At 47.8% G+C, this 22,000-nt stretch overlaps 2 protein-coding genes across 2 annotated transcripts in view; both read right to left on the bottom strand.

Moving 5' to 3' along the window:
- The window catches only part of LOC115168411 (FYVE, RhoGEF and PH domain-containing protein 3), a 203,998-nt gene that overhangs the window by 159,199 nt on the left and 22,799 nt on the right, over positions 1–22,000 (bottom strand). The gene's annotated exons all lie outside the window — the stretch shown is intronic.
- Positions 9,627–10,761, bottom strand: LOC115168412 (histidine-rich glycoprotein-like). Its single transcript, XM_029723657.1, has 2 exons — positions 10,349–10,761; positions 9,627–10,157 (listed from the first exon to the last, which is right to left on the bottom strand). The coding sequence occupies exons 1-2, from the start codon at positions 10,536–10,538 to the stop codon at positions 9,733–9,735; spliced, it is 615 nt and encodes a 204-aa protein (XP_029579517.1). The 5' UTR covers positions 10,539–10,761; the 3' UTR covers positions 9,627–9,732.

Genomic DNA, 22,000 nt, shown 5'->3' with positions numbered 1-22,000 from the left:
GTTCTCCTCTTCCCCCTTCCTTCTCCCCTCTCTCCTGTACCCCTCGTTCTCCTCTTCCCCCTTCCTCCCCCCTCTCTCCTGTACCCCTCGTTCTCCTCTTCCCCCTTGCTCCTCCCCTCTCTCCTGTACCCCTCGTTCTCCCTTCCCCCTTCCCTCCTCCCCTCTCCTGTACCCCCTCGTTCTCCTCTTCCCCCTTCTCTCCTCCTCCCCTCTCTCCTGTACCCCTCGTTCTCCTCTTCCCCTTCCCTCCTCCCCCCTCTCCTGTACCCCTCGTTCTCCTCTTCCCCTTCCTCCTCCCCTCTCCTGTACCCCTCGTTCTCCTCTTCCCCCTTCCTCCTCCCCTCTCTCCTGTACCCCTCGTTCTCCTCTTCCCCCTTCCTCCTCCCCCCCTCTCCTGTACCCCTCGTTCTCCTCTTCCCCCTTCCTCCTCCCCTCTCTCCTGTACCCCTCGTTCTCCTCTGCCCCCTTCCTCCTCCCCTCTCTCCTGTACCCCTCGTTCTCCTCTTCCCCCTTCCTCCTCCCCTCTCTCCTGTACCCCCTCGTTCTCCTCTTCCCCCTTCCTCCTCCCCTCTCTCCTGTACCCCTCGTTCTCCTCTTCCCCCTTCCTCCTCCACCTCTCTCCTGTACCCCTCGTTCTCCTCTTTCCCCTTCCTCCTCCCCTCTCTCCTGTACCCCTCGTTCTCCTCTTCCCCTTCCTTCCTCCCCTCTCTCCTGTAACCCCTCGTTCTGCTCCTCTTCCCCCTTCTCCTCTCCCCTCTCTCCTGTACCCTCGTTCTCCTCTTCCCTTCCCCGTCCTCTCTCCCTCTCCTCTCTCCTGTACCACCTCGTGCTCCCTCTTCCCCTTCCTCCTCCCCTCTCTCCGGTACCCCTCGTTCTCCTCTTCTCCCCCTTCCGCCTCCCTCTCTCCTGTACACCTCGTTCTCCTAATTCCACCTTCCTTCCTCCCCTCTCTCACTGTACACCTCGTTCGCCTCGTCCCCCTTCCTCCTCCCCTCCTCCCTTCCTGTACCCCTCGTTCTCCTGTTCCCCGTCCTCCTCCCCTCTCTCTCCTGTACCCCTCGTTCTCCCTTCGCCCTTCCTTACTCCCTCGCTCTCTCCTGTACCCCTCGTTCTCCTCTTTCGCCCTTCCTCCTGCCCCTCTCTCCTGTACCCCTCGTGCTCCTCTCTCCCCCTTGCCTCCTCCCCTCTCTCCTGTACCCCTCGTTCTCCCTCTTCCCCCTTCCTCCTCCCCTCTCTCCTGTACCCCTCGTTCTCCTCTTCCCCCTGCCTCCCTCCCCTCTCTCCTGTACCCCTCGTTCTCCTCTTCCCCTTCCTCCTCCCCTCTCTCCTGTACCCCTCGTTCTCCTCTTCCCCCCTTCCTCCTCCCCTCTCTCCTGTACCCCTCGTTCTCCTCTTCCCCCTCCTCCTCCCCTCTCTCTGTACCCCTTCGTTCTCACTCGTCCCTCTCCTCCTCATCCGCCTCCCTCTCTCCTGTAAACACCTCGTTCTCGCTCTCTTCCCCCTTCCTCCTCCCCTCTCTCCTGTACCCCTCGTTCTCCTCTTCCCCCTTCCTCCTCCCCTCTCTCCTGTACCCCTCGTTCTCCTCTTCCCCCTTCCCTCCTCCCTCTCTCCTGTACCCCTCGTTCTCCTCCTCCCTCACCCTTCCTCCTCCCCTCTCTCCTGTACCCTCGTTCTCCTCTTCCCCCTTCCTCCTCCCCTCTCTCCTGTACCCCTCGTTCTCCTCTTCCCCCTTCCTCCTCCCCTCTCTCCTGTACCCCTCGTTCTCCTCTTCTCCCCTTCCTCCTCCCCTCTCTCCTGTACACCTCGTTCTCCTCTTCCCCCCTTCCTCCTCCCCTCTCTCCTGTACCCCTCGTTCTCCTGTTCCCCCTTCCTCCTCCCCTCTCTCCTGTACCCCTCGTTCTCCTCTTCCCCCTTCCTCCTCCCCTCTCCTCCTGTACCCCTCGTTCTCCTCTTCGCCCTTCCTCCTCCCCTCTCTCCTGTACCCCTCGTTCTCCTCTTCGCCCTTCCTCCTCCCCTCTCTCCTGTACCCCTCGTTCTCCTCTTCTCCCTTCCTCCTCCCCTCTCTCCTGTACCCCTCGTTCTCCTCTTCCCCCTTCCTCCTCCCCTCTCTCCTGTACCCCTCGTTCTCCTCTTCCCCCTTCCTCCTCCCTCTCTCCTGTACCCCCTCGTTCTCCATCTTCGCCCCTTCCTCCTCCCCTCTCTCCTGTACCCCTCGTTCTCCTCTTCCCCCTTCCTCCTCCCCTCCTCTCCTGTACCCCTCGTTCTCCTCTTCCCCCTTCCTCCTCCCCTCTCTCCTGTACACCTCGTTCTCCTCTTCCCCCTTCCTCCTCCCCTCTCTCCTGTACCCCTCGTTCTCCTGTTCCCCCTTCCTCCTCCCCTCTCTCCTGTACCCCTCGTTCTCCTCTTCCCCCTTCCTCCTCCCCTCTCTCCTGTACCCCTCGTTCTCCTCTTCGCCTTCCTCCTCCCCTCTCCTCCTGTACCCCTCGTTCTCCTCTTCGCCCTTCCCCTCCCCTCTCTCCTGTACCCCTCCGTTCTCCGCTTCTCCTTCCTCCTCCCCTCTCTCCTGTACCCCTCGTTCTCCCTCTTCCCCTTCCTCACTCTCCTCCCCTCTCCTCCTGTACCCCTCGTTCTCCTCTTCCCCCTTCCTTCCTCCCCTCTCTCCTGTACCCCTCGTTCTCCTCGTCCCCCTTCCTCCTCCCCTCTCTCCTGTACCCCTCGTTCTCCTCTTCCCCCTTGCTCCTCCCCTCTCTCCTTACCCTCGTGTCTCCTCTTCCCCCTTCCTCCTCCCCTCTCTCCTGTACCCCTCGTTCTCCTCTTTCCCCCTTCTCCTCCTCCCCCCTCTCCTGTACCCCTCGTTCTCCTCTTCCCCCCTCCCCCTCTCCTGTACCCCTCGTTCTCCTCTTCCCCCTTCCTCTTCCTGTAACCCTCGTTCTCACTCTTCCCCCCTTCCTCCTCCCTCTCTCTTACCCCTCGTTCGCCTCTTCCCCCTTCCTCCTCCCCTCTCTCCTGTACCCCTCGTTCTCCATCTTCCCCCCTTCCTCATCCCCTCTCTCCTGTACCCCTCGTTCTCCTCTTCCCCCTTCCTCCTCCCCTCTCTCCTGTACCCCATCGTTCTCCCTCTTACCCCTTCCTCCTCCCCTCTCTCCTGTACCCCTCTTCTCCTCTTCCCCCTTCCTCCTCCCCTCTCTCCTGTACCCCTCGTTCCCCTCTTCCCCCTTCCTCCTCCCCTCTCTCCTGTACCCCTCGTTCTCCTCTTCCTCCCTTCCTCCTCCCCTCTCTCCTGTACCCCTCGTTCTCCTCATCCCCCTTCCTCCTCCCTCTCTCCTGTACCCCTCGTTCTCCTCTCCCCCTTCCTCCTCCCCTCTCTCCTGTACCCCTCGTTCTCCTCTTCCCCCTTCCTCCCCCTCCCCCTCTCTCCTGTACCCCTCGTTCTCCTCTTCCCCCCTTCCTCCTCCCCTCTCTCCGGTACCCCTCGTTCTCCTCTTCCCCCTTCCTCCTCCCCCTCTCCTGTACCCCCTCGTTCTCCTCTTCCCCCTTCCCTCCTCCCCTCTCTCCTGTACCCCCTCGTTCTCCTCTTCCCCCTCCTCCTCCCCTCTCTCCTGTACCCCTCGTTCTCCTCTTCCCCCTTCCTCCTCCCCTCTCTCCTGTACCCATCGTTCTCCTCTTCCCCCTCCCTCCTCCCCTCTCTCCTGTACCCCTCGTTCTCTCTTCCCCCTTCCCTCCTCCTCCCCTCTCTCCTGTACCCCTCGTTCTCCTCTTCCCCCTTCCTCCTCCCCTCTCTCCTGTACCCCCCTCGTTCTCCTCTTCCCCCTTCCTCCTCCCCTCTCTCCTGTACCCCTCGTTCTCCTCTTCCCCCTTCCTCCTCCCCTCTCTCCTGTACCCCTCGTTCCCTCCCTCCTCCTCCCCTCTCTCCTTACCCCTCGTTCTCCTCTTCCCCCTCCTCCTCCTCTCTCCTGTACCCCTCGTTCTCCTCTTCCCCCCTTCCTCCTCCCCTCTCTCCTGTACCCCTCGTTCTCCTCTTCCCCCTTCCTCCTCCCTCTCTCCTGTACCCCTCGTTCTCCTCTTCCCCCTTCCTCCTCCCCTCTCTCCTGTACCCCCTCGTTCTCCTCTTTCCCCCTTCCTCCTCCCCTCTCTCCTGTACCCCTCGTTCTCCTCTTCCCCCTTCCTCCTCCCCTCTCTCCTGTACCCCCTCGTTCTCCTCTTCCCCCTTCTCCTCCCCGCTCTCCTGTACCCCTCGTTCTCCTCTTCCCCCTTCCTCCTCCCCTCTCTCCTGTACCCCTCGTTCTCCTCTTCGCCCTTCCTCCTCCCCTCTCTCCTGTACCCCTCGTTCTCCTCTTCGCCCTTCCTCCTCCCCTCTCTCCTGTACCCCTCGTTCTCCTCTTCCCCCTTCCTCCTCCCCTCTCTCCTGTACCCCTCGTTCTCCTCTTCCCCCTTCCTCCTCCCCTCTTCCTGTACCCCTCGTTCTCCTCTTCCCCCTCCTCCTCCCCTCTCTCCTGTACCCCTCGTTCTCCTCTTCCCCCTTCCTCCTCCCCTCTCTCCTGTACCCCTCATTCTCCTCTTCCCCCTTCCTCCTCCCCTCTCTCCTGTACCCCTCATTCTCCTCTTCCCCCTTCCTCCTCCCCTCTCTCCTGTACCCCTCGTTCTCCTCATCCCCTTGCTCCTCCCCTCTCTCTCCTGCCACAGTGAGTTTGTATAATTCCCTGAGAGTGTGCAAACAGTCTAGCTATTTAGTGTGGAGAGAAATGGTGACAGGCTTGAACTGGTGCTACAGAGAAGATGAATGTCTTTGGTTTCCAGCAGACTGAAATGACCTGAGGGCTGAGGCCATGGTATTAGCTTAGCGTAGCCAGTATGTATGGAGGGTCGAGCCTAGTTCAGTATGTACAAGAATGTAAAGAATGTGTTAAAAGTGTTAGGTTTCATTGGCTAGGCTATCTATTCGTGTAGAAGAAGCGTGTTGTGTACAGAGTGAGGAAGAGCAGTATAAATGGTGGAGAGACAACAGAACCCAGGGCCAGGGCTGAATACACAGAGGGGAGAGCATGAAGACAGGGCCAGGGCTGAATACACAGAGGGGAGAGCATGAAGACAGGGCCAGGGCTGAATACACAGAGGGGAGAGCATGAAGACAGGGCCAGGGCTGAATACACAGAGGGGAGAGCATGAAGACAGGGCCAGGGCTGAATACACAGAGGGGAGAGCATGAAGACAGGGCCAGGGCTGAATACACAGAGGGGAGAGCATGAAGACAGGGCCAGGGCTGAATACACAGAGGGGAGAGCATGAAGACAGGGCCAGGGCTGAATACACAGAGGGGAGAGCATGAAGACAGGGCCAGGGCTGAATACACAGAGGGGAGAGCATGAAGACAGGGCCAGGGCTGAATACACAGAGGGGAGAGCATGAAAGATTCAACACAGACTCTCTTTGTTGGCTACAAACAGCAGCACTGAGACTTCATTTATTACTTGTTTTATGGCCTACATCAGGTGAGCGTGAGTGTGTGTGTGTGTGTGTGTGTGTAGCCTTGTGCATATGATTAAGCGGGTGTGAGAGAGCACGTGTATGTTGTTAGAACACATTGTTCTTGACCTCCACAGCAGTCTAACACAGGTGCTTCCTTGTTCTCTCTTCCACCCCTGACCGACCAACCGCCTCCTCCATCTCTGTCTCACTCCCTCTCTTTCTCCCTTTACATCTCAGTCTCTACTCTCCCCTCATCCTCTTCTCTCCAACCTACCTGGTTTACACTTACAGTTGAAGTCGGAAGTTTACATACACTTGGAGTCATTAAAACTCGTTTTTCAACCACTCCACAAATTTCTTGTTAACAAACTATAGTTTTGGCAAGTCGGTTAGGACATCTACTTTGTGCCTTTAAGAGTACATAGTTATCCTGTATATTAAGAGTACATAGTTATCCTGTATATTAAGAGTACATAGTTATCCTGTATATTAAGAGTACATAGTTATCCTGTATATTAAGAGTACATAGTTATCCTGTATATTAAGAGTACATAGTTATCCTGTATATTAAGAGTGCAGCGACTGCAATGACAAGGCATAATGTTACTTTGATAATTTTTTTTCGGCTGGAGGAGGTCTTGCAGATCTACAGTTGAAGTAGGAAGTTTACATACACTTAGGTTGGAGTCATTTAAATTCATTTTTCAACCACTCCACAAATTTATTGTTAACAAACTATAGTTTTGGCAAGCCGGTTAGGACATCTACTTCGTGCATGACTGTCATAAACTTCGTAGTCTGAAGAGGAGAAATCATCGGACCAATATGCAGCGGGTATATTGCTCATCTTCGATTTATTGAAGGTAACCACACTTAAACAAAATAACGACGATAACAGTCCAGTAAGGTGCACAGACTAAACCGGAAACAACCACCCACAAACACAAGTGAAAACAAACACACTTAAATATGGCCTCCAATTAGAGACAACGACAACCAGCTGCCTCTAATTGGAGGTCATTGAAAAAACACAACATAGAAATAGAAAACTAGAAAAACCACATACAAATAGAAAACATAGAACATAAACCAAAACCCCGAAACAGACTAAACAAACACCCCCTGCCACGCCCTGACCAAACTACAATAACAAATAACACCTTATACTCGTCAGGACGTGACAATGACACAAGTCATTTTTCAAACAATTGTTTACAGATAGATTATTTCACTTATAATTCACTTTATTACAATTCCAGTGGGTCAGAAGTTTACATACACAAAGTTGACTGCGCCTTTAAACAGCTTGGACAATTCCAGAAAATGATGTCATGGCTTTAGAAGCTTCTGATAGGCAAATCAACATAATTTGAGTCAATTGAAAGTGTACCTGTGGATGTATTTCAAGGCCTACCTTCAAACTCAGGGCCTCTTTGCTTCACATTATAGAAAAATCAAAAGAAATCAGCCAAGAAAAAATTGTAGACCTCCACAAGTCTGGTTCATCCTTGGGAGCAATTTCCAAACGCCTGAAGGTACCACGTTCATCTGTACAAACAACAGTATGCAAGTATAAACACCATGGGACCACGCAGTCGTCATACCGCTCAGGAAGGAGACGCGTTCTGTCTCCTAGAGATGAACGTACTTTGGTGGAAAAAGTGCAAATCAATCCCAGAACAAGAGCAAAGGATCTTGTGAAGATGCTGGAGGAAACAGGTACAAAAGTATCTATATCCACAGTAAAACGAGTCCTATATCGACATAACCTGAAAGACCGCTCAGCAAGGAAGAAGCCACTGCTCCAAAACTGCCATAAAAAATGCCAGACTATGGTTTACAACTGCACATGGGGACAAAGATCGTACTTTTTGTAGAAATGTCCTCTGGTCTGATGAAACAAAAATAGAACTGTTTGGCCATTATGACCATCGTTATGTTTGGAGGAAAAATGGGGATGCTTGCAAGCCGAAGAACACCCAACCGTGAAGCACGGTGTCACGGTTGTCGTCGGTGAAGGAGGACCAAAACGCAGCAGGTATGTGCAGGCTCATCTTGACTTTTATTAACTATCAAAATGAACACCAAAATAACAAACAGAAATACGATCGACAAAAAACAGTCTGGTAAGGCACAAGGCTAAACACAGAACAATCTCCCACAATAGACAAACAAACACACCCAACTAATATAGGACTTCCAATCAAAGGCAACACCAAACAGCTGCCTTCAATTGGAAGTCCACCCCAATTAACACAACATAGAAACACATAAACATAGACCATCAACCAAAAACCCGGAAATACTAAATCAAACACCCTTTAAACAAACACACCACCCTGAACCACATAAAACAAATACCCTCTGCCACGTCCTGACCAAACTACAATACTAATTAACCCTTATACTGGCCAGGACGTGACACACGGGGGTGGCAGCATCATCGGGTGGGGGTGCTTTGCTGCAGGAGGGACTGGTGCACTTCACAAAATAGATGGCATCATGAGGAGAAAAATCATGTGGATATATTGAAGCAACATGTCAAGACATCAGTCAGGAAGTTAAAGCTTGGTCACAAATGGGTCTTCCAAATGGACAATGACCCCAAACATACTTCCAAAGTTGTGGCAAAATGGCTTAAGGACGACAAAGTCAAGGTATTGGAGTGGCCATCACATAGCCCTGACCTCAATCCTATAGAAAATTTGTGGGCAGACCGAAAAAGCGTGTGCGAGCAAGGAGGCCTACAAACCTGACTCAGTTACTTCCGAATTTTGGCCCATTCCTCCTGACAGAGCTGGTGTAACTGAGTAGCCCTCTACTTTTTTATTTTCAAGGCACAAACACCAGTGAATGGAGACAGCACCTGGTTTTGTTCTCTGCCCCCAAGCACTACCTCTGCCCCCAGTACTGGCTGTTCACCAGCCTCAAGCACTACCTCTGCCCCCAGTACTGGCTGTTCACTAGCCTCAAGCACTACCTCTGCCCCCAGTACTGGCTGTTCACCAGCCTCAAGCACTACCTCTGCCCCCAGTACTGGCTGTTCACCAGCCTCAAGCACTACCTCTGCCCCCAGTACTGGCTGTTCACCAGCCTCAAGCACTACCTCTGCCCCCAGTACTGGCTGTTCACCAGCCTCAAGCACTACCTCTGCCCCCAGTACTGGCTGTTCACCAGCCTCAAGCACTACCTCTGCCCCCAGTACTGGCTGTTCACCAGCCTCAAGCACTACCTCTGCCCCCAGTACTGGCTGTTCACCAGCCTCAAGCACTACCTCTGCCCCCAGTACTGGCTGTTGATCGTCCCCCAGCCCATTACCCACACTGAGTTGCAGTGTAAAATTAGAAACAATCTCCATGCAGGACCTGGGAAGCTCTATCCTGGGCCCACCTCCAATACCTACTCCACTAGCTTGCTTCTTACCGATGCCACAGAGCAGCAGCAGCAGTAGTAGCAGGGGTGTGAGACGAGAGAAAAGAGCTGCAGACTCATTCCTTGACACATCACTCTCAAAGGCATTGCAAATGATTGAAGACATATCTCAAGATCTGGAGAACGTCATGCACCAAGTCACCAGCTTGTCCCAGAGATAAATAAATACAAATCATTTCAGACTTTACTCTGATCCCCTTTCCTCTCTTCTGTTGTCCTCTTTCCTCCTCTTCTTACCATGCACATTGCTCTCCAAACACTCCTAATTTCCCCCCTCTTCTCATCCTCTCCACAGGGCCCTGGCACCAATAGCTGATTTCATGGATGAACTCTCACCAAAACTGCGGGAGGAATTCAATCACCAGCTGCGTGACTTCAAGAAGAGGAAATGGACTGCATGACTGGGACCACAGTGAAATGAACAACTGTTGTTCAGACATCTCACCAGTTAGACACTAGACTCTTACATGTTATGCCATAGACACTTGTTTACATGTCTGTTCTCAGCAGACACTTATATTGTGGTTTACTTTCAGAAGCATGAAGCAAGAATAAAGGTTTATTTGTGTGCTGAAAAAGCTCTGTTGGCATTTCTTAAAGGTGTTTCAATGCATTCTATTCTAACATCAAGTGCTGACAACATACAGAAGAGCTGTGTGCCAGACTTTACAGGCTTTCTTCTACTGGTGGAATTCAATCTAATCTAAATTACTGCACACTGAGACGTCTCAGAATCAGGTTTCATTTTATTAACAAGATTAAAAGGCTACATTTTAGTACAAAATACTTTGTGTGCACAGTGAGTCTGTGAGACCAAGAATCCTCCTCATCCTTTCAGCCATGATGCCTAATGCATTCTCTGACTCGCCGACAATGAGAGTGGTGGTAGTTCCAGGTATGAGAGTGGTGGTAGTTCCAGGTATGAGAGTGGTGGTAGTTCCAGGTATGAGAGTGGTGGTAGTTCCAGGTATGAGAGTGGTGGTAGTTCCAGGTATGAGAGTGGTGGTAGTTCCAGGTATGAGAGTGGTGGTAATTACAGGTATGAGAGTGGTGGTAGTTCCAGGTATGAGAGTGGTGGTAGTTCCAGGTATGAGAGTGGTGGTAGTTCCAGGTATGAGAGTGGTGGTAGTTCCAGGTATGAGAGTGGTGGTAATTACAGGTATGAGAGTGGTGGTAGTTCCAGGTATGAGAGTGGTGGTAGTTCCAGGTATGAGAGTGGTGGTAGTTCCAGGTAAGCCCATGTTTATGGAGATGGACACCTGTGAATACGAGGTAACAAGAATATATGTCTCTTATATATTTGGTAAACAAAAAACACCATACCATTTTACAGGAACCATATTCCAAAAGCCTTAATAAAATGGCACTTCTCATACAGAGTATATATGTATGCTGTAACAAGGGAAATAATTGAAATTGATTCCAACATTCTATTATCAATATGCTGTACCTGGATAATGAAGCATGAGGTTATCATGTAGGGGGAAAGCTGCATCTCCCAGGAAAACATGAGGACTTGACGTTGTGGTACCTGGCAGGACAGCTGGCGGTGACAGATCTAGGGTTTTCTGCAGCAATTTGGACCCATAAGAACTCTCTTGAAACACTCCACTAGAGATGAAACGGTATGAAAATGTCATATCACGATTATAGTGACAAATGATCACGGTTATCAGTGTTATCGCTGTATTGTTAAAATGTGCTGGAAATGTTCAAAAAGTACTGACACACACACTGAAATCATTTGACCAAGTTTTATATGAAAACCAACAAACAACAAATAAAATTAGCAGCACTATGCACTTTTTGTGTGTGTAACAGTTTAGCTTCCGTCCCTCTCCTCGCCCCTACCTGGGCTCCAACCAGGGACCCTCTGCACACAACAACAGCCACCCTTGAAGCATCGTTACCGATCGTTCCACAAAAGCCACAGCCCTTGCAGAGCAAGGGGAACAACTACTTCAAGGTCTCAGAGCTTGTGACGTCACCGATTGAAACGCTATTAGCACGCACCACCGCTAACTAGCTAGTCATTTCACATCGGTTACATGTGCATAAACATTAAGTAATAACATTAACATTAAAGATGGCCCCATGTGGCCATGAATGGTAACATTTTCCCTAGTGCAGGTTTAAATGAACACAAACTTAAGTAAGCAAATCAAATAAACAAACAACTAACTAAATCAGCAGCACCCACTTTGTAATGAGGCACGGCAACCTTCATCAGCCTAAGAAAGCCAGGCCTCTCAACAATTTTAAATGGCATCATGTCCTTTGCAATGTAATATGAAAGGGCTGCAGTGAGGTCTTTAGTATTTTTAGATGTGGGTGCATAAGCAGCCTGCCTTTTAAATGCTTGTTTGAGTGTCTGTGTCACAACTGTAGATGAGGAGGGACCAGTAGCATCACTGGGTTTGCCTGCTGCTCGCCCACTCTGTAAACAAGGGATTAGAAAATTTATTATTATTATTAACACACACACACACACACACGCACGCACACACGCACGCACACATACACAGTCTATTTTATGTGTTGCATTTGACTATATGCAAGGACCCCATGCACAATTGACATAAATACAAATGAGTCTTTAGAAGACAGTGATAGTAATGGCAATGAGCCCAACAATTGACATAAATACAAGTCTATATAGGAGTCTATAGTGTTTCTCCTGTTGGAACACTTTTACAACTAAGTCGACTGACGGATTTTAAATGAACAAAATGTGTTGGTTGGTGTCTAAACTACATGACGTGTTATCATGTGCAATGGGAGAATATAGTCTGCAGACACACGATGCATACAGCAGCAGAACAACTTGTAGTGTTTTTACAAGAGTAGGTAACACTGAAAGCTTCAGTTTATATTATTGACAAGCTATTAGCAAGTTAGACAGACAAACCACATCCTGCATTGAGGTAAAAGTTAACTTACCTTGCATTCGCTATAAAGTAGTGGTTGGTGGTCACGAAGATGACTCAAGAGATTTGAAATGTTACCACCTTTCACAGCTATTTTTTTGTTCTGCAGACAGGGTGACCATCTTCAGTTAAGTTTCCCTCAGCACTCTTGTAAAACCCAAAATACAACCACACTTCAGATTTGGTCATCTTAGAAGGCTGAAAAATCTCCTGAGCGCTGTCACTGCCTTCCTCCATGTTTTGACACAAAACAAACCCCGTGTTGCATGCTGAGCCTGCGTCAGACTGTTGCTAACTTTGGTTGATGCTGGACAGTATTTACCGTGAGTTTTTCAACCCGCGGTAATCAAACACGGTTTTAATGATAATTCAAATGAGAATTCAAATGATAATTAAAATGTCATCCCTACACTCCACCATAGCTCTCTCAGCAGTATGTCCCTACACTCCACCATAGCTCTCTCGTCTGTATGTCCCTACACTCCACCATAGCTCTCTCAGCAGTATGTCCCTACACTCCACCATAGCTCTCTCAGCAGTATGTCCCTACACTCCACCATAGCTCTCTCGTCTGTATGTCCCTACACTCCACCATAGCTCTCTCGTCTGTATGTCCCTACACTCCACCATAGCTCTCTCTCCCTCCTCTTCTCTCCTTCCTCTTCTCTCCCTCCTTTTCTCTCCCTCCTTTTCTCTCCCTCCTCTTCTCCTCTAATCTTCTCTTCTCTCACATCAACACCATCATCCCAGAAACCCTGGAGCCACTCCAATTCACATACCGACCCAACAGATCCACAGATGACGCAACCTCTATTGCACTCCACACTGCCCTTTCCCACCTGGACAAAAGGAACACCTGTGTGAGAATGCTATTCATAGACTACAGCTCAGCGTTCAACACCATAGTGCCCTCCAAACTCATTACTAAGCTAAGGACCCTGGGACTGAACACCTCCCTCTGCAACTGGATCCTGGACTTCCTGTTGGGCCATCCCCCAGGTGGTGAGAATTGGCAACAACACATCCGCCACACTGACCATCAATACGGGGGTGCCTCAGGGGTGCGTGCTTAGTCTCCTCCTGTACTCCCTGTTCACCCACGACTGCGTAGCCGCGCACGACCTCAACACCATCGTTAAGTTTGCCGAAGACACAACGGTGGTGGGCCTGATCACCGACAACGATGAGACGGCCTTTAGGGAAGAGGTCAGAGACCTGGCAGTGTGGTGCCAGGACAACAACCTCTCCCTCAACGTTAGCAAGACAAAAGAGATGATGGTGGACTACAGGAAACAGAGGGCTGAGCACACCAACGGGGCAAAAGTGCAGCGGGTCGAGAGCTTCAACTTCCTCGGTGTCCACATCACTAAGGATCTATCATGGTCCACACACACCAACGCAGCCGTGAAGAAAGGACGAAAACACCTCTTCCTCCTCAGGAGGCTGAAAAGATTTGGCATTGGCGCTCAGATTCTCAAAAAGTTCTACAGCTGCACCATTAAGAGCATCTTGACTTGCTGCATCACCGCTTGGTACGACAACTGCTTGGCATCCGACCACAAGGCGCTACAGAGAGAAGTGCGATCAGGCCAGTACATCACTGGTGCCGAGCTCCCTGTCATCCAGAATCTCTATACCAGGCGGTGTCAGAGGAAGCCCCTAAAAATTGTCAACGACTCCAGCCACCTAAGTCATTGACTGTACTCTCTGCTACCGCACTGCAAGTCTGGAACCGACCGGACCCTGAACAGCTTCTACACCCAAGCCATAAGACTGATGAATAGTTAGTTAAACAGTTAACCAAGTAGCTACCTGGACTATCTGCATTGACCTTCTTCACACTCTCGTTTGTCTCATCACACACACTGGTGCTACTGTTAATTATCTGTCACTTTATTTCTAGTTCTATGTACATATCTACCTTAATTACCTCGTACCCCTGCACATCCACTCGGTACTGCTACCCCAAGTTATCGTTACTCATTGCATATTTATTATTATGTTTTGGTATTGTTTTACTTTTCTATTATTTCTCTATTTTCTTTCTCTCTGCATTGTTGGGAAGGGCCTGTAAGTAAGCATTTTACTGTTAGTCTACACCTGTTGTTTACGAAGCATGTGACAAATACAATTTCATGATTCTCTTCTGTCATTCCTCCCTCTCCCTCCTCTTACCCTCTCTTCCTTCTCTCCTCCTCTATACCTCTCCTCTCTCCTGATCTCCCAGCCTCCCTCCTGTGTGCAGGAAACTTCCATACCAGAGACAGAGCTTCTCTGATGATCAGAGAAGAAAGACACAATGCCTACAGTGTGCTAGAAAGAGCACAATTCGTAAAACACACATAACCGCATAAACACACACACAAAGAGAAAGCCAATGGAACATGCTTTTACTATTAGTTTTTTTTCATTCCATAAGACTTTCTCAGGAAAATCCCCCTCATCAGGGTCGGTCCAACCCAGACAGACAGCACTGGGTCTGGAGAGGACACACAAGGAAAGGAGCATGGAGAGCCTCTATCATTCTCCTCTACCATTGGCCCAGATGTTTGGGTGTGCATGGAGGGATCACAACCCATGACGACCGCTCCATGTCCACTAGGTTTTATACAGGTCTACTGATACAATAATACGTCAGGCTTCAGCACACCAAGATAAGCTACTAGTGATAGCCAATAGCAGTCAGAGCTATACATTCCCCATTCACAGAGCACGTCAACTCTATATGGGGTGACATAGAGTAGATTACAATGTAGTCCATTTCTGGAAGGTCCAGCAGTTGGTACCATTTAGCAAATCTAGGTCACTTTCACCTTCTGTGAAAGTTTATGTCTGTGTGTATGTGTGTGTGTGTGTGTGTGTGTGTGTGTGTGTGTGTGTGTGTGTGTGTGTGTGTGCGTGCGTGCGTGCGTGCGTGCGTGCGTGCGTGCGTGCGTAGCAGGATGTGTCTCAGCCAGACCCTACTCAGAGAACTCCAGTATAAACACATGGTACTCTGGACAGAAACACTCCTCTCTCTTTTCTCTCTACCTATTCATCCCTCTCTCTTTTCTCTCTACCTATTCATCCCTCTCTCTATTCTCTCTACCTATCCACCCCTCTCTCTATTCTCTCTACCTATTCATCCCTCTCTCTATTCTCTCTACCTATTCATCCCTCTCTCTATTCTCTCTACCTATCCACCCCTCTCTCTTTTCTCTCTACCTATCCACCCCTCTCTCTATTCTCTCTACCTATCCACCCCTCTCTCTTTTCTCTCTACCTATCCACCCCTCTCTCTTTTCTCTCTACCTATTCATCCCTCTCTCTTTTCTCTCTACCTATCCACCCCTCTCTCTTTTCTCTCTACCTATCCACCCCTCTCTCTTTTCTCTCTACCTATTCATCCCTCTCTCTTTCTCTCTACCTATCCACCCCTCTCTCTTTTCTCTCTACCTATCCACCCCTCTCTCTTTTCTCTCTACCTATTCATCCCTCTCTCTTTTCTCTCTACCTATCATCCCTCTCTCTTTTCTCTCTACCTATCCACCCCTCTCTCTATTCTCTCTACCTATCCACCCTCTCTCTTTCTCTCTACCTATTCATCCCTCTCTCTTTTCTCTCTACCTATTCATCCCTCTCTCTTTTCTCTCTACCTATCCACCCCTCACTCTTTTCTCTCTACCTATTCATCCCTCTCTCTTTTCTCTCTACCTATCCACCCCTCTCTCTTTTCTCTCTACCTATTCATCCCTCTCTCTATTCTCTCTACCTATTCATCCCTCTCTCTTTTCTCTCTACCTATCCACCCCTCTCTCTTTTCTCTCTACCTATTCATCCCTCTCTCTTTTCTCTCTACCTATTCATCCCTCTCTCTTTTCTCTCCCTATTCACCCCTCTTCTTTTCTCTCTACCTATCCCCCCTCTCTCTATTCTCTCTACCTATTCATCCCTCTCTTTTCTCTACCTATTCATCCTCCTCTTTCTCTCTACCTATTCATCCCTCTCTTTTCTCTCTACCTATCCACCCTCTCTCTTTTCTCTACCTATTCATCCCTCTCTCTATTCTCTCTACCTATTCATCCCTCTCTCTTTTCTCTCTACCTATCCACCCCTCTCTCTATTCTCTCTACCTATTCATCCCTCTCTCTTTTCTCTCTACCTATCCACCCCTCTCTTTTCTCTTACTATTCATCCTCTCTCTTTCTCTCTACCTATTCATCCCTCTCTCTTTCTCTCTCCACCCCTCTCTTTTCTCTTACCTATTCATCCCTCTCCTATTCTCTCTACCTATTCATCCCTCTCTCTTTTCTCTCTACCTATTCATCCCTCTCTCTTTTTCTCTCTACCTTCCACCCCTCCTTTTTCTCTTACCTATTCATCCCTCTCTATTCTCTACTATTCATCCCTCTCTCTTTTCTCTTACCTATCCCCCCTCTCTCTATTCTCTCTACCTATCATCCCTCTCTCTTTCTCTCTACCTCACCCCTCTCTCTTTTCTCTACCTATCCCCTCTCTCTTGTCTCTCTACCTATTCCTCCCCTCTCTCTTTTCTCTCTACCTATTCATCCCCTCCTCTCTTTTCTCTCTACCTATTCATCCCCTCTCTCTTTTCTCTCTACCTATTCATCCCCTCTCTCTTTCTCTCTACCTATCCACCCCCTCTCTCTTTTCTCTCTACTATTCATCCCTCTCTCTATTCTCTCTACCTATTCATCCCCTCTCTCTTTCTCTCTACCTATCCACCCCTCTCTCTTTTCTCTCTACCTATTCTCCCCCTCTCTCTTTTCTCTCTACCTATTCCATCCCTCTCTCTTTTCTCTTCTTACTATCCACCCCCTCTCCTCTTTTCTCTCTACCTATCACCCCTCTCTCTTTTTCTCTCTACCTATTCATCCCTCTCTCTTTTCTCTCTACTATTATCCCTCTCTCTTTTCTCTCTACTATCCAACCCCTCTCTCTTTTCTCTGTCCACCCCTCTCTCTTTTCTCTCTACTATCATCCCTCTCTCTTTTCTCTGTCCACCCCTCTCTCTTTTCTCTGTCCACCCCTCTCTCTTTTCTCTGTCCACCCCTCTCTCTTTTCTCTCTACCTATTCATCCCTCTCTCTTTTCTCTCTACCTATTCATCCCTCTCTCTTTCTCTCTACCTATCCACCCTCTCTCTTTTCTCTTACCTATCCACCCCTCTCTCTTTTCTCTCTACCTATCCACCCCTCTCTCTTTTCTCTCTACCTATTCATCCCTCTCTCTTTTCTCTCTACCTATTCATCCCTCTCTCTTTTCTCTCTACCTATTCATCCCTCTCTCTTTTCTCTCTACCTATTCATCCCTCTCTTTTCTCTCTACCTATTCATCCCTCTCTCTTTTTCTCTACCTATCACCCCTCTCTTTTCTCTCTACCTATTCATCCCTCTCTCTTTTCTCTACCTATCATCCCTCTCTCTTTCTCTCTCCTATCCACCCTCTCTCTTTCTCTCTACCTATTCATCCCTCTCTCTATTCTCTCTACCTATTCATCCCTCTCTCTTTTCTCTCTACCTATTCATCCCTCTCTCTTTTCTCTCTACCTATCCACCCCTCTCTCTTTTCTCTCTACCTATTCATCCCTCTCTCTATTCTCTCTACCTATTCATCCCTCTCTCTTTTCTCTCTACCTATCCACCCTCTCTCTATTCTCTCTACCTATTCATCCCTCTCTCTTTTCTCTCTACCTATCCACCCCTCTCTCTTTTCTCTCTACCTATTCATCCCTCTCTCTTTTCTCTCTACCTATTCATCCCTCTCTCTTTTCTCTCTACCTATTCATCCCTCTCTCTTTTCTCTCTACCTATCCACCCCTCTCTCTTTTCTCTCTACCTATTCATCCCTCTCTCTTTTCTCTCTACCTATTCATCCCTCTCTCTTTTCTCTCTACCTATCCACCCCTCTCTCTTTTCTCTCTACCTATTCATCCCTCTCTCTATTCTCTCTACCTATTCATCCCTCTCTCTTTTCTCTCTACCTATCCACCCTCTCTCTTTTCTCTCTACCTATCCCCCCTCTCTTTTCTCTCTACCTATTCATCCCTCTCTCTATTCTCTCTACCTATTCATCCCTCTCTCTTTTCTCTCTACCTATCCACCCCTCTCTCTTTTCTCTCTACCTATTCATCCCTCTCTCTATTCTCTCTACCTATTCATCCCTCTCTCTTTTCTCTCTACCTATCCACCCCTCTCTCTTTTCTCTCTACCTATCCACCCCTCTCTCTTTTCTCTCTACCTATTCATCCCTCTCTCTATTCTCTCTACCTATTCATCCCTCTCTCTTTTCTCTCTACCTATCCACCCCTCTCTCTTTTCTCTCTACCTATCCACCCCTCTCTCTTTTCTCTCTACCTATTCATCCCTCTCTCTATTCTCTCTACCTATTCATCCCTCTCTCTTTTCTCTCTACCTATCCACCCTCTCTCTTTTCTCTACCTATTCATCCCTCTCTCTTTTCTCTCTACCTATCCACCCCTCTCTCTATTCTCTCTACCTATTCATCCCTCTCTCTTTTCTCTCTACCTATTCATCCCTCTCTCTTTTCTCTCTACCTATCCATCCATCTTTCAACCTCAGCCTTATTTCTACTGGTTAACGGGCAGCGACCACTATCTCTTTCAACAGAACAGACTGAGACTGCTTTGCTGGAGGTGCCAAGCCCATAGCCGCTTAAAGATGAAAATCAAGTTTGCACTTGGTGTTAAGCCATTTCTCTAGAAGAAATTGCAACATCTTCATGTCTGTAAACAACAGCGGAGGCTTCTCAGAGGAGGAAGTAGAGGACCATCCTACTGAGTGAATAAAAAAAAGTAACGTTCTCCTTTTTAAATAAAACAATACTAAATACTAGGGCTGACCCCGACTAAAGAACATTTCGGTCGACCAATCGATTGGTAGACATTTTTAAACGTGTATTTTTCCATATTGAATAAAATAAACTATATGTAGGCTACTGAGCTTGTGATTAAAATGAAGACACAGTACTAAAGAGGGAGCCAGAGATCAATATAGGCTCACTAGAAGGAAAAAACCTGTTCCCAGCCAGACCCTCCTCCTCCCACTGCTGTTCGCAGATTCTGCCATTACACTCCTGAAGTTGCCGGTGATAAGCTACACCAGCGGGCGGCAACCTTTTCCATTTGGAAAAGTTATCGTAGCATTTCTACTGATCTGAGTGCCAGTTATGATTTTCATCAGCACATTTTCATGGAACAGTTTCATTTCATTTATAATAAAGTATTCATATCTCAAATCAATGTAATGTGGTTAATCAACATTCTAGCTCAATGAAAATGATACAAATCTAAAAGTCACTTCTATTGCCTTTTCCAATAGGTACAAATACAGTACATAAAGCCAACAAATAAAAACCTCGCAGCCTGCAGGTAGAAAATATCCTGATCAAAATAAATATCCTATAAATCACATTGGCTACACATGGGCTGTCTGGAAGGAACTTGAAACATTGTATCAACTATTAACTGGGGTCAGGCCTGAAGCTCACACTAGCAAACTTGCAACATTGTATAAAATATTCTGTTTCCCACACCAGTGAGCTCTGGACAGACAGACAGACACAGCTGTAAGCTATTAGCACAAGGGATAAGAAGTAATCAGGTTGGCTTTTCTTCTGACCTTTCCACTGGAACAGAGCAATACATTTTTTTACCCCTTTTGTGCTGATTGGTTAACAAAAGGGAGAGAGCTGTAAAGATTTTTCAAAATAGGCTACTTTGAGGAACTATCGTCATACTCAGTGGATGTAAAAACAGACTTTGTTTACTTGCTGTTTGAGAGGAGAAAAAATTATATTGAACAAAAATATGAACGCAAGGTGAAGAAGCTCCTCAGTCTCATCAGCTGTCCGGGTGGCTGGTCTCAGACGATCCTACAGGTGAAGAAGCTCCTCAGTCTCATCAGCTGTCCGGGTGGCTGGTCTCAGACGATCCTACAGGTGAAGAAGCTCCTCAGTCTCATCAGCTGTCCGGGTGGCTGGTCTCAGACGATCCTACAGGTGAAGAAGCTCCTCAGTCTCATCAGCTGTCCGGGTGGCTGGTCTCAGACGATCCTACAGGTGAAGAAGCTCCTCAGTCTCATCAGCTGTCCGGGTGGCTGGTCTCAGACGATCCTACAGGTGAAGAAGCCGGATGTGGTTGGACGTACTGCCATATTCTCTAAAACGATGTTGGAAGCGGCTTATGGTAGAGAAATTAACATTGATTTCTCTGGCAACAGCTCTGATGGACATTCCTGAAGTTAGCATGCCAATTGCATGCTCCCTCAAAACTTGAGACATCTGTGGCATTGTGTTGTGTGAAAAAACTGCACATTATAATCTGCCTTTTATTGTCCCAAGCACAAGGTGCACCTGTGTAATGATCATGCTGTTTAATCAACTTCTTGATATGCTACACCTCTCAGGTGGATTTATTATCTTGGTAAAGGAGAGATGCTCCCTAACAGCGATGTAAACAAATTTGTGCACAAAATTTGAGAGAAATAAGCTTTTTGTGCATATGGAACATTTCTGGGATGTTTTATTTCAGCTCATGAAACATGGAACCAACACTTTACATGTTGCATTTATATTGTTGTTCAGTATACTTTGAAAAGCTCCACAGTGATGGTGACTTAAGACAATAAGACAATAAATAATATCAGATCCCCAAATGGGAGTATTTATAGGTCTACATTTGCATGCAGGCCAGGTAGCCTACTATACTTCTATGCATGATCAGGTGCGTGACCTTACTCAACATTGATTGACATGCAGGCCAGGAAGCCTACTGTACTTCTATGCATGATCAGGTGCGTGACCTTACTCAACAATGATTGACATGAAGGCCAGGTAGCCTACTGTACTTCTATGCATGATCAGGTGCGTGTCCTTACTCAACATTGATTGACATGCAGGCCAGGTAGCCTACTGTACTTCTATGCATGATCAGGTGCGTGACCTTACTCAACATTGATTGACAGGAGCGCTACAAATAAAAGACAATTAATAAATTGACAATGAATAAATAGAATAAAATAAACCAAAACTTGTGTAGCCTAGGTTGTGCACTCTGCAAACAACGTCTCCACTCCTACTATGACAACAATAAGACTGGAATAATAATGTATTGAATGTATTAACAGAAATGATCATAAACAAACAAACAATGTAGATTAGAAATGATGGTAATTAACAGTAAATGTACTGCTGGTGAGTCACCCCGTGGCCTCCGCAATGGATTAGTCCACTCTGACAGGCGTGAATCAGACGAACATAAACATTTTTTGATATATTTGCCACTGCTTGACTAACAAAATCTTGGTTGACCAACAGCCTTTCGACCAAACAATCGACCAATCGACTAAATGGGGTCAGCCTTACTAAGTACACTGAGTGTACAAAACATTAAGGACACCTGCTCTTTCCAGGACATAGACTGATCAGGTGAATCCAGGTGAAAGCTATGAACCCTTATTGATGTCACCTGTTAAATCCACTTCAATCAGTGTAGATGAAGGGGAGGAGACAGGTAAACCTCACTAGGGTAGGGGGCAGCATTCGGAATTTTGGATGAAAAGCGTGCCCAAAGTAAACTGCCTGCTACTCAGGTCCAGAAGCTAGGATATGCATATAATTGGTAGATTTGGATAGAACACACTCTAAAGTTTCCAAAACTGTTAAGATAATGTCTGTGAGTATAACAGAACTGATATGGCAGGCGAAACCCTGAGGAAAATCCATCCAGGAAATGCTTTTATTTTGAAATGGCTGTTTTTCCATTGAAAGCCTATCCACCATACAAAGACTTAAGACCCAGTTCGCAATCTCTATGGCTTCCACAGCATGTGGCCAGTCTTTAGGCATTGTTTCAGGCTTTTACTCTGAAAAATGAGGGAGAAACAGCACTTTCAATGAGGACAGTGGAAATTTACAGACATGAGTCCAGCGCGTGACCTTTCTTGTTTTCCTTTTCTATTGACGAAGTTATTGTCCGGTTGAAATATGATCGATTATTTATGACAAAAACAACCTGAGGATTGATTTTAAACATCGTTTGACATATTTCTACGAATTCTTATGGTACTTTTTAGATTTTTTGTCTGTCTGTTGTGAAGGCACTTTGTTCCATTGGATTACTGAACAAAACGCACCAACAAAACTGAGGTTTTTGGA

Source organism: Salmo trutta, chromosome 30 (assembly GCF_901001165.1).
Source record: "Salmo trutta chromosome 30, fSalTru1.1, whole genome shotgun sequence".
NCBI lineage: Eukaryota > Metazoa > Chordata > Actinopteri > Salmoniformes > Salmonidae > Salmo > Salmo trutta.
The sequence above is the reverse complement of the archived record's forward strand: the minus strand, read 5'-3'. Positions and strand labels throughout refer to the sequence as shown.

Excerpts from the sequence above, each read along its gene's own strand:
- LOC115168412 (XM_029723657.1), bottom strand. The coding sequence starts at position 10,538 with ATGACATTTTCATACCGTTTCATCTCTAGTGGAGTGTTTCAAGAGAGT. Across the intron at positions 10,158-10,348 it reads CCTCATGCTTCATTATCCAG|GTGTCCATCTCCATAAACAT; the intron begins GTACAGCATATT and ends TCGTATTCACAG.